General features: G+C 35.3%; 1 protein-coding gene across 1 annotated transcript; it reads right to left on the minus strand.

Annotated features, from left to right (window-relative positions):
• Window positions 1-2829: 2829 nt before the first annotated feature.
• Window positions 2830-11969, minus strand: LOC112597405. Its single transcript, XM_025343449.1, has 2 exons — window positions 11340-11969; window positions 2830-3532 (listed from the first exon to the last, which is right to left on the minus strand). The coding sequence occupies exons 1-2, from the start codon at window positions 11623-11625 to the stop codon at window positions 3387-3389; spliced, it is 432 nt and encodes a 143-aa protein (XP_025199234.1). The 5' UTR covers window positions 11626-11969; the 3' UTR covers window positions 2830-3386.
• Between the last annotated feature and the right edge of the window lie 1526 nt (window positions 11970-13495).

A 13495-nucleotide genomic window follows, 5' to 3' on the forward strand; every position in this document is an offset into this window, starting at 1 on the left:
ATAATTAACAAAATTAATATTATATTAATATGGTATATCTATAATAGAGATTCTTTAATATTTTCTATATATTTAATATTTATAATAATATGTATTTAATATTAAATCTAGAAAATATTATCAATTGAAATAAACAAAGTTAAAATCCTTTTTTAATTTACAAATTAATATAATCAAACACATAATTTTTTTTTAAATGTAATTTTTTCCTTGCTTGATTATTGTTAAAATCTTCAATTATGTTTAAATATTTTGCATGTGTTCATCCGTGCCGTCCCTAAATACGGGTCTGAATCTATGGTTATTGTTTTTATTAATTTATTAAATAATGTAATTTCAGCTTATTTTTTTTTTATATATTATATATTTATACATGATTGTAAAACGAATGAATGCTGAATGCACTCATAATTCATAATATGTATCTATAAGTACTAATTCAATAATAATCAATATCGAAAATATTTAATAATGTTGCCAATTTTAATGTTTACTTATATAACGTGCAGAAGACATCTAAAGTGAAAACAATTTTTATTTAAGTTTCTCCTGTTCTATCATTAAACAGGTTGATAAAAAATACGCATTTTTAAATTCATACAGCAGTTGCACAACATTTTATCGTAGATACAAATAGTAACGTCTTTTACCGGTTTTAATTTTTATAAAATTTGAAATTTATTATTTATGAAAATTGAATACACTAGTAGGTACAAGGCTATGTATGTGTTAATAATTGAGTAATATTATTTAAATGCGTAACAATTGAGTAGGTATCTATTTTATGTATTATAAGCACATTTTTCTAGAACTAGGTGTGTATTAGAAAAATTCCACCCGTGAGCCCTATACAGTTACACTGCAGTTCATAGCTGCAAATTACAATACAAAACCGTTCAAAAGTAATGATTTACCTACTCGTGATATAAACGATATATCACATGCATGACGTATACGGTATACAAACATAATATTATAACAAAAATTCGTGTCCTAAATACAATTCACAGCGACCGAAATGTATTGTGCGGTTACGTACGACTGACACGCACACCAGGAGTAGGTACCATACACGTGTGCGACTTACACGAAGGGAACTTAAGTAATATTATTTTTTGATTATAATTAATGGGACGCAACAACGAAGATTTATTTCGCGGCGGACGTCGTACGGTCGAAGACGACGATGTCATCGCAAACCGCAAAACCGGATACGTGCGCCCAGTCTATACACTATAATACCTAAATACACACGCACCGTGTGACTTACCGTCAACGGCTGGCATGTATTACACAGTACACACACATAACGGGCGTGCGTACGACCGGATGCAGACGTCATGTGTTTTGTCATCTCCCCGAATGCACACGGATAGAGAAGGCGACCCATTGTAGTCGGTTTATATACTTCTTTAACTTATACGTTTATTATTATTTTCACAAACGTGCACTGCACGTGTATATACACCTAGTATATACTATATACGCCGCGTCCGCACTTCCTCCTTTGACGTAAAAAATAAAAATAAAAATGATAAAATACGGGCGTGAAGGTGTTTTTTCTTTTGTGTACACACGTTGAGCGATGAGCCTCGCACGCCGCGTACCCGCTGCTGCTTCTCCTTTTTCTTATAGCCTATACTCGCGGAAACGCATCCGACCCTCGATTAACAACACACACATACACACATGTATAACACTGTTTTTTATCTTCTTCACAAACGCAACTAGTGAGTCACACGGTCACGCGATCGGAAAAAAACGTCAGTACAGCAACTAATTTTAGGCGGGAAAATTACTCTCTCTAGGGAAACGTCTTCGACGATAGTACAACGTATTGTAATAATGTATTTAACAAAACGAACAATTAAAAACACAAAATTTTTTTAATATATTTTGTCGTCAAACACCAACGTATGTAATATATAATATAATTTTCAATGACACTTTCCGCGTGTTATATTGTTTTTCTACACACTACTTTCTATAAATATATACTACTTACAATCTAAATATATCATCATTAATATCGATCTAAGTTTTAATAATAATTTAAATAATTAAAAATAATAATAGTAATAATAATAGTTATTGTGTCACAAACACAAATCAGTGTTCATGTCTTATAAAAAATGTCTATTATGGCCGTATATGATATTAATACATCAAGCAAATAACCATATAAAATAATAATAGTTCTATATAAATATATGCATATTAAAATCGCTAATTCATTAATTAGAAAAAAAATATAATATATAATAATTAAATAATAATAATAATAATAATATTTGTAAATAAATATATAATAATCTCATTAATAATATAATGTATAATATACATTACTTTAATAACGCATAAATATTTTTTTTTCACCGTAACAAATTGGACTAGCATTTATATTGCATATAATATTTCTTTAACAGCTAATATATATATATAGTCATATATAGCTGCAATTGAGTATCTGGTGATGAATACATTTTAAAAGAGAAAAAAAGGGGTATATGTGTTTAAAAAAATTATATAAATTAAATATATATATATATGTAAAGTCTTAGCGTTTTCGGCCTAACGATGACAGTACATGAAGACCAGACGATAAAAAAAAAAAAAAAAGAGTACAACGTAATAAAATTAAATGATTTTACGATTATTATTTGAATATATAGTTGAGCCGAGTTGTTTGTTATAGTTTTATTGACCTCTTCTATCTAAGTTCGTGTAGATGCAGGGAGTAAATAATTATTACGTACGTTGTTATACACACACACTACTGAGGACGATAATTAAGTTGTAAAAATATTCATGTATCGAATGTGATTCCTTTTTTTTTCTTAATCTCGCATTAATATAACATAATATTTTATTTACATGCAAACTCAAGCATCACAATATGTTTAATAGTGTTGGTGTAAAACTTTAACAACAATACGTAAATAATATTATATGATAAAAATAAAAATAATATGTGTATTGTTACAATAAATTACGTTGTGAACCCGTAGTAAGCGTCATGTTTTAATAAGTTTAAATAATATTATTATAGGTAGTAAAATATAAAAGGTACAAAGTGGTCGTTGGCAAATGCGAAACGACCATACGCCACAAAAACTTTGAACGGAACGAAAATGAAATAAAAAATTAATAACCCGATTATACACCCAAAAACCTTAATTATGCGCGGATTTCGTGTAACAAATAAGACGATTCATAACGTAGACAGACGTAGAAGAAAACGAACAAATGGTCTTTTCTGTAAAGTTGTACGAGTTGGGGGGCTAGAGATCGTTGCAATTTAGGTACAATGCTACACAATATATTATAATATCGATTACGATTTATAATACGTCCCCCGTCCCGTACATAGTTGGTCAATTTCGTAGTCAATTTCTTTCGTCGTCGGGTGGTTGATTGAAACTATTGTTCTTTTGCTGGTAATAGTGATGATGGTGCTGCTGCTGCTGCTGTTGTTGTTGCTGTTGGTAGTAGTAGTTGCGATTATCGGCTTTCAAATTTTTTGTACTATGTTCTGAAATCAAAAATCACATTACATTTACTTAAAAACAACAATTTATTTTTAGCATATGTTATGGGTACAATTTGTAATGTATGTAAGTGAGGAGTGGAATATACACGAAATAATTTTGCTATTACGCCTATAACATAATAACCTGCACTCTTTTTACAGAATTTTGTACAAACAGATGGTTTGTTATTTTTTAAATTTAATTGAACAGTAATTAAAAAATATACCGCGACGGATCAATACATTCGATAAATTTCGGATAAAAATATAATTATAATATGCACGCTTCATTGTTTGGGTTTAGAGTTTCAATTGATCTAACAAATCAGAGTAATTTATAATTTATATTTTTAAAACAAATTATTTAGTTCAATGGAGCACTGATGTGAACTGCGTACGATTATTCTTTTTATAATTAAATAATTTACATGCCACGCGCGCGTTAGAAGAACGTTATTTATGCTCGGCGTTTATAATTTCCGGACTTCACCTCAGAAGACAATAAACCGATTTGCCGTCAGACACGGTTTTGAAATTATTATTAATAAATAATAGGAAATAAGATTTGATTATTTGCGAATGATAAATACGTGCACTTTATACTTTTGGACTTAGAACACTGCCGAAATCTAGTTGTGCAGTTGAATAATAGCGAGGCGACAACGGCGAATCAAGGTTAATATTTTAACCGCTTTATAAACGCGAACGAAAAATAAATAAATATGTACTCAATTACCGCGTCTAAATTTACGGCTCTGTTTAATTTTTTTTAAACAGCGGATGATGAAAAATCAGAGTTTAAGTCATTTATGTTTTAGCCGTAATAGGGATATATTATAATATAGTTTATGACTTGATATTTGTAATATGATGAGTAATTGTCAAAATATATACATATATAGTTGGTATTATCAATAGATCTTATATTGTCGTTATGCAGAATAATTCACGATGATATAATAATATATAGTAAAATATAATATATCATTGAGCGGATGACAACAGTTGCGTAACGCATTAGTCGGGCCTATATATAATAGTTTATCGTATTATTATTATAATTAATTTTGTATAAACATTCATTGGGTACCGTAAGTTACAACATATTATTTAAACGCCAGCGGAATCATCGATAAACCACAAAATTAGCGATTTCCGTGTTAGGGCACGCCGTTAGATCATTTTAGACAACTTAAACCTTGACATTACAATATTTGGAACGTATGCTCGTGCGATTTAAACATCAGAACGATCTGATGTATTTACGATACATGTTTACGGCGATTCCCCGTTATTGAAATATCACGTACTTTGGACTTGGAACGTTTTACCAGTCCATCGATATTAATATATAGTAATAAATTATATGATATATTTTTATGTAGGAAATATTTTTTTTTCTCCAATGATACGTATATTATAATATTATTAAGTTATTATATATATATATGGGTATGCTTATGCATATATAGGTTTATCTCTGCTCTTTTTCGATAAGAAGTTATTATAATTGTACAACGTTATTATAATAATGCGTATAATAATAATAATAATAATAATAATAATAATAATAATATGTAAAACCGTATTTACGTTTATAGATAATATGGAGAGAAAAAATGTGCGTGATATGTTGTTACAAGAGTTATTGTTATTATGATGCACACGACTTGTTGACGTTTTGAACGTTACAAAGACTTTTTTTTTAAATACTTTAAAAATAATATACTGTATACATAATATCACTTTTTTAACATTCAGTTAGATGTTATAATAATAATGTTAGAGAAAAAACACAATTATTTACATTCGATTATTATTATTATTATTATATTAACAAAGTTATAAAATGACTATCATAAATTTACTTTCCAAGTGGCGGAACCTCTGCATAGTAAAAAATTAAACTGTCTAAATTTATTATACATTTAATATTTATAGTCACAATAATAATAATATATTGAATAAATTATTTATTTTACGGAAAATTGAAACTTTTCACTGATGCCTAAAGAAATTGTTAAAAAAAATAAAACACGTCAAAACGTTAATATTTAAATTGTATACACGACTAATAAAAAAAAACCTTTAACGGCTCTGATATGTAGATATGTTAAATTTAAACAGTGAAACAAACACTTGTATGTTATATCGGTATATAGGTGCATAGTACAGTTAGGTTAGTTATATACTTATATAGAACCCGGGACATGAAGTCAACTTATACATGTATAAAACTATAAATTATTCATCGATATCATATATCTATACTATAATATTATTTTATACATAATTGCATAATGTTTTTACAGTCGTCAAAAATGATCTATAAAGTGTAAGTATATAGGTACATATTAAGTTATAACTAAAAGTTATAAGTAGGTATTATTACACAGAGGTGGTAACGTTAATCACTCTTTCAATATTACAAGTGTTAGATACAACAATTGATTATGTTGTTGCAATCCTGTTTTAATAAAAACAAGAGCAGCAAAAACTAACAAAATCGATCGTCTCGTTTTAAAAATCTACGAAGAATTTCAAATGTCGAATTCATTACAACAGACTAAGATTTCCGCGATCTGCTGCAATCAACTGCGTGGAGTATGGAAAATTTACTACAGGAGTATGGGACGGACAGATAAAACAATTTAAAATTTAATAAATTACATGAGATCGATGTATCGTCAAGCGCATTTTATTAAACAACCCCGAAGACTTTAACACTCAAACACAATCCCTGCAATACAACTTGCAAAGCTATGAGGACAAACCATTGATGTTTAACGCTCATTATATAGCCCATATAGGTACTTGTAATATACATAAATATTTATTGGATTAGGTTAGTGTATAAAAATTATATTGTTTCGCGATATAACACGCGTGTAATCTTATTGTACGAAACTGAACGGACAAGAGGTTTAAAAATATAACTTAACGGAAATATGAAAAACTATACGCGTGTGTAATGTAACAGGAATCGCAAAGATGATCTAATCCTAATGACGCGTGTTCTGCGGTGAGCACATCCGCAAACGCAGGAAACACTCTTTACATTATATATCATGATATATATGTGCAGTGCACGCGTAACATACGACGGAAAAGAAACGGTGGGCGAGAAAAAAAATCTACTCGTTTTTAACGTCCTCCGCGGCAGCAGCAGCTGCTCGACTGCAAATTAACCACCTGTTGTACGATATGTGCGCGTGTGTGTGTGTGTATACGTTCACCATCTGCAATTTTTTTTCTTCAACTAAATCCTTGTGAGAAGGATATGGATGTTTACTTATTTTTTTTTTTTTAATCTTTTGTCCTCTGTGGCAACAGGTTATATGCGCGAGTGTGTGTATATTTTATCTAATACACACACACACTGCACTTGCAGTATACACTGTTAGGGAACGACATGCATTTAGCTATTGTGTTTCTGAACGAAACGCATAAACGGGGATGGATATATACATCAATTCGCAGACGTGGTACGTCTCGCTGGTATGGGACAGTTAAAATAAAATAGCCTCGCAAACACTTTTCCCCTCACCACCAACCCTCTCAGGAGGTTCACGATTTGTTTTTTTCCTTGGAGTAATCGCATCACGTTTTACATTGGCTCATAATAAAATATAATATGATATGATATGTATATCATAAACATATTATATTACACCCAAGTACCCAACGGATTATAGAGACGTTAAATGATATATTATATCTACCGAATCCGCAGAAAGGAAACTGGAGCAGTTGTACGCAGCATTGGCGTTCGGAGCAACAACAAAACGTTTATCTGTGACCTAGACCTTTGCAACGGCTATAACCTTTTGTCTATCTTTTTTTTCTTGTTTCGTCCGGCCAATAAGAGAAGAAACTGCGGTAACCGTTCAAACGCGATTGTGTGTGAAGACAAAAGAAAACCCATCGAAACGAATGATTCGGCATTCAGGTCTGGCGGTCCGTGTTTTCTCGTATCCTACTCTTATTGTTGTTGGCACACATCATATTACACGATTGCCAGCGATTATCGACAATATCGATTGCGTTACAGGAGACGATGAGAATATTTGTTATATTACCATAACTAATGCACGTCGTACGACGCGTACATTAGATGATTTCGGGTGCATGAGTAGGAAGAATTGCGCGTGTAAAGCGGTATAATTATGTGGAGAATAAAAACACCATGGAAATTCAGTGCGCCAGAAATCAGAACGATAATATTATCAAAATATGGTCGTGGAGAAAGAGCACAGCGAAAACTATAATAATATAAATTATAATATATATATTACGTGCTCACGCAAGTCGTAATGTGCGGCGGTCGGTCGAAATTTTAACGTTTTATTGTAATATGATATTATGATGGTGGTGTGCACGGTGACAAAACGTTGTAATATGGGTGAGAGGATGGCGGAGCGCGGAAACGAACGTTTTCTAGAACAAGCTACAAAGACCGCGGTTCTAAACGGGCCATTATGTTGTATTATTGTTTTTCAAGGTTAAACGACCAATTATTATTTTGTCTATGATAAAAAAAAAGTAACAATAACACACAACAGACCGATAGGTCGTCGTCGTCGACCGTCCGATTCCGAGAACCCAAATCGGATTGTTTATCTGGAAAACGACAACGTGTTAACAACCGGATAAAAAAAAAAAAAAAAAAACGTATCATTGTGAAAAAAAAATTGTACATTATACAAGTATAACACGAGCATAATTAATATTAGTATAATATACTATTACAATACATGTAAAATATAAATATATATATTAGACGTAAAAACTAATAATAATCGGCGGAGAACGGCCACGGCTACTGCAGATAACGACAACGACGACGCGCAAACGGAATAATAAAAAATATGTTATCATGTGCGCGTTGCAACACCACGTCAAGTCGCGTACGCGAAGAGAAGAGAGAACTGCTCGATAACAGTATCACATAATAATAGTTATAATATTATCGTAAAATAATAAAATAACGTACGTTATTATTTTATACACTATGTACATTATTATAATAATATTATAATGGCAGTCGTGCGCGATACGAGGAAATCCGCCGCTGATCGAGTATTCCGATTGCGCTGAAACCCAACAGTTGGTTTCGTCACCGCGACGCAGCCATAGTATAATATTCATAATCATTATTAGTTTGCACACATTGGTAAAGAGCGCATATTAACATGATAAATGATAATGTTTTTATATTATTTTCGTTTTCCATAAAACGTAAACCGGTTGACGTTTTTTTTCGCATCTCGTCGAACAGAATGAAAAAAAAAAAATTCGAAATTCGTAAAATTAAAACGATAATTCAAACATGCGAGCGCGCACGCGCTCCGTCACTCACTCTCTCTCTCTCTCTCTCTCTTGTACTCGCTGTAATATAGACGAGACGGTGCGCGCGGGACACGGCGAGGGAGGCGTAGGTCGGCGGCAGGTAGGAAAAAAAACTCGTAGCAAATAATAGTAATAATCATAATACGTTTTATTATTATGAGCTGCGTCGATCGGGTAGAGAAGAGGTGTATACGCGACGACCGATCATAAAACATAATAATATTCTACGCGAGCGTACGTCGAGTTTTTCCCGCCCAATTTATATTTACGAGCGCGCGCGCACCGACGAAACGGTAGCTGCCGTGTCGCTCGCTGGCGCATTATTAAACGGCCTTGGCGGAGACATTCTCCGCACGCGGCCGCGTGTGATATCGGCGACGGGACAGGGACACACAGCTCTGTCGATTTGTGTTTTTTGGCCGCGCGCCGTCTAAAACCCGTTTCAGTGTACCTACGATTGTTTTTTTCTCCACATTTTTTCCCTTTCGTCGTCCGCGGACGACGCTTTATATTCCTTCGACATCTCGCCGTTGTTATAATATTGGCGTTCGGTGTTTTACGCGGAGCGCGTGCTACGGACACGTTTCCCGCCAATTTTTTGTCACCGCGTAAGACGTTCCATTCGCTTTCGCGCCGAATCGATAATTTATACATATATATATATATATATCATTCGTGATCACTACCCCGCCAGTGACGGCGACCTTGAATTTCTCTCTGTTCGCCGTACAAGTCGTTCGGGTTTTTTTTTTCGAAAAACGCAACACACATGCATCGCGGACACACGTTATGTGAACAGTGTGCGTGCTTTTTATAATGTTATTCCGGTGACTCGGACACGAGGAAACCCATCGGGGTGTACGATAAAAATGACGATGGCATATATGTATTGTTGTATGTATATAGAAATGGATTTAGGAGAGAAAAAACTCCAGCCGTCCGTTTACGGACACGATGACACGTCGTCTCGTCGCCGTATGTTTTTTCGAAAAAAATACCGGTTTTCAAAAGTGTCACGTTCGATTTCGGCCGAGCGCGAAGAATAAAAAACGCGCGCTATTATACCGGTCGTATATTATATCGATCGTCGTTGTACGCGCGGCGCACGTCTCGTGCATTTTAAAATTTCAACCGACCCTCGCCCCCGCTGCACCCCCGACCGTCATGCCGACACCGACCTACCGACACACACATTATTATACCTAACCTAAAATCATAAAAAAGGATTTTTTTTTTACTTCGATCCCGACGGAGATCGTATTGTATACAACATGTATAATTTATAATATAATATATTATCATGTCGGATTACCGAGCCGGGCAGATGTAGCAGGGCGACTACTGTAGAGGTTTTGGCGGCAAAATACGCGCGTACGCCTTACAGTCCTTATACACGCTACCACCGATGTACGGCGTACGCGGACTTGCCGCGGGGCCGACGCCCGTGGTTCGTTCAGACGAGTACAACCGCAATCTCCCTCCATTTTTATAACAATTTTTTTTCCGACCTGTCGTTTCCAACTTCAACCATACACACGACTCGATGCGCTTTGCGAGTGTGATTTATTGATAATTTATTATTATATTTTGTGGTTATTGAGATTATTATGCCGTCAAAAGTTCACCTCGCGCGTGCTCGCACACACACACACACGCAATCGGATGTAATACTCCAGTAAAATACTTTTAAAATTAATAACAAAAATGACATTAGAATCGACGTCGCGATACGTGTGTTAACCGTTTATTGGGCTGTTTATGTAGTACGACGACAACGACACCTAACCTCGCGACTCCGTAACGAGAGCTTTTTATTTACACACATACTACCTATAGTCTGAGCACAAAAAATAAACCACTATACGATCCGACACGAACGAGATCCCAAAACGGTTTTTGGAGGGACAAGAACGACATGCAGCAACAGGTGTGTAGGGACCGAGAGCACGTGTTTGGTGGAGCGGCCGAACCGATGATAAATATTTTTTGTCGTTGTAAACATTCAATTGTTAATTAAATCGTTTTGTAATCCGCAGCGACTGATCGCAACGATTAATAATTATAAAAAATTCGTTTGTTCGTGTCTACTAAAATGCACACGAAATCGAAAAAACCACCGAACGGCTACGGCGGGTGGATGAACGAGTCGTGATCAATATGTATTTTATCATTGTCGATCGATACGATATTTTGTGTCACGAATAATAAGCATCATCTCATAAAATACACATTAAAAATAAAACCGCGCGCCTTTCGTCGACGACGGGTCCCGTCGAGCACGATCCGATTTTTCCCGCGCATTTGGCTATCCGCCCGAACGATCGGGAAAATAACGGACCGCGCTTACGCGCGCCCATAACTCGGCGCAAACAACTGATACGCGCCAACGTTTATAGCTCCGATCGCGCGGCGGCCATATTATCGCGCCAACCATTGCAGTGCCCAACGGCCGTCTACTTACCGTTGTTGTAATGGTGATGCGACGACGTCGGCGGCGATTTGATCAGTCCCGCGAAGAAGTTGCGCCGCTCGCTCGGCGACATGCCCACCGGCTCGTACCGGGCCGCGAACTCGATCCGCTTCCGTTCCATTTCCGCCTCGTTGCGCATGATCACCATGAGATGGGCCCGCTTCTCGGGCGGCCCGAATATGCACCGGACAGCCGACGCCCGCTGTCCGTTGCGCTGTCTCAGCCATCGTTCGGCCGCCGACTTCTTACCGTTTCCGTTGACGTCCGACAACACCATGGCCGAAAGTCTGTGTGCTTGGTTGTTTTGTGCTGCTTACCTGCGCCCCGGTGACGACGACGAAGTCCGCGCGTTAATGTGTTTCGTGTGCCGGTGGATGGACGGCGGCGGCGACAGCAGCAAAAAACTTCGGTTTGAAAATATTTATTTCAAAAGAACAAAAAAAAAAATGTGAGTTGTTCGGTTTTCGCGCGGACTGGGACGGCGAGACGGCGGCTGCTGCTCGACGGTCGTTGATGATTTTGAATTTGAAATTCGGTCGGTTGGATAACGGTCGCGCGCGCGGTCGACTGTGTCGATCGTTCCCGGGGGCGGACCGGCGGGGCAGGCGGCCGGCGCACAGTGTTGCCCCGACCGGTTTTGCGCGGGAAATCGACGACCGACACGCGCTCTGCAGGCGTCGTGCACACCACCACCGCACCGTAACTGTTCGCCGACCGCGTCACAGCACTATAATAAAATATACTGTGACAGTACAATTATTACTATTACTACTACACTAATACTACTACTAATACTACTACTACTACTACTACTACTACTACTACTATTACTACTACTACGTCTACTATTACTACTACTACTTCTACCGTACTGTTACCTACGATGCATTTTCGCGGGTTGCAGTCATTGTCGAGTTTTGCATTCACCGCCGCGAGATCAGTCACTACATATTAGTTATAATAATAATAATATAATATATTATACGACGGCCGTTAAAGATGTGACGCATTTTGAGACGTTGTCAGGTCGCAATTTCCGTTCACCTTTTGGTCGTTTTTGTTTTCATCGTCATCGTCCATTATTGATATTGTTGTAATTATTATTATTATTAATATTATTTTTATTTCTCTATTCACTTTACAACATACAGTATTGCAATAAAATAAAAAATAAATTCTCCATTATGTGTCTAGACTTTCGGAGGGTAGTGGATATACGATGACACGAATCGTGTGTAGTCTATTAACATATAAATTATTCCTTTAAGATTTCTGTCGGTGTACCCATCTAATCTAATCCCAGTGTATGGGTAAACACGTTTATACAAAACCTTAATCTGGATTTTAAATATTACTCTGCAAACGGTTTTCGTGTTTAGTGTCATCCTCACGATCAATAAATAATAAATATATAATATTATCACGTCATTCTTGTCATTCTATGTTCTGAAAATTTTTTATTTCTTTTCACAAAATGTCTTGGATAATCGGTTTAATTGCGGTCTAATACCAATCCACTGCAATATGTCATAACCATTATATTGTATGATGTTTGAATGTATTTATAATTTATGCAGATTACACGCAAATAGAATTTTATTATATTTAAAAATTTATCACACGAGAGTTTAGGTGTAGTTGTGCATATACCGTACAGTGTATACATATAGAAGTCGGTATATCTTCTACATAATATTTATAAAATAACATTTTTAACGGACTAATTCATTATTACCTAGCCAGAACCGCTGAACCTATGAGTATAGAATTTGGTCAGTAGTTTTATTTTATGGCGTGAAGATCCACTAAGAAAGGATTTTCCAAAATTCATTCGAGGAAGTTAAAAGCTGTAAAAAGGGATATTAATGGAAAGAGTTATTTCTTAGTCGGTTATTTTTTTGAATTATAAATTTACGCTATTGCATACATACTCTATAATAATAAACATTATAATAATATATAATTTTAGATCTGTATTTTATAATTGAACACTCAAATTATTGATAAAAGTGTGTGTAGGTTTCATTTAACAGAGTTTATAAGACAGAGTGAATCGATTGGCATACATTATTTAATTTGTCACAGGTAATGTATAGCACGGGATCTTCTAAATATAATATATGTATGAAAGACACCTACTGACTAAA

The sequence above is a fragment of the Melanaphis sacchari genome, unplaced genomic scaffold, assembly GCF_002803265.2.
Source record: "Melanaphis sacchari strain LSU unplaced genomic scaffold, SCAv2.0 Contig40_pilon_pilon, whole genome shotgun sequence".
Classification (NCBI taxonomy): Eukaryota; Metazoa; Arthropoda; class Insecta; order Hemiptera; family Aphididae; genus Melanaphis; species Melanaphis sacchari.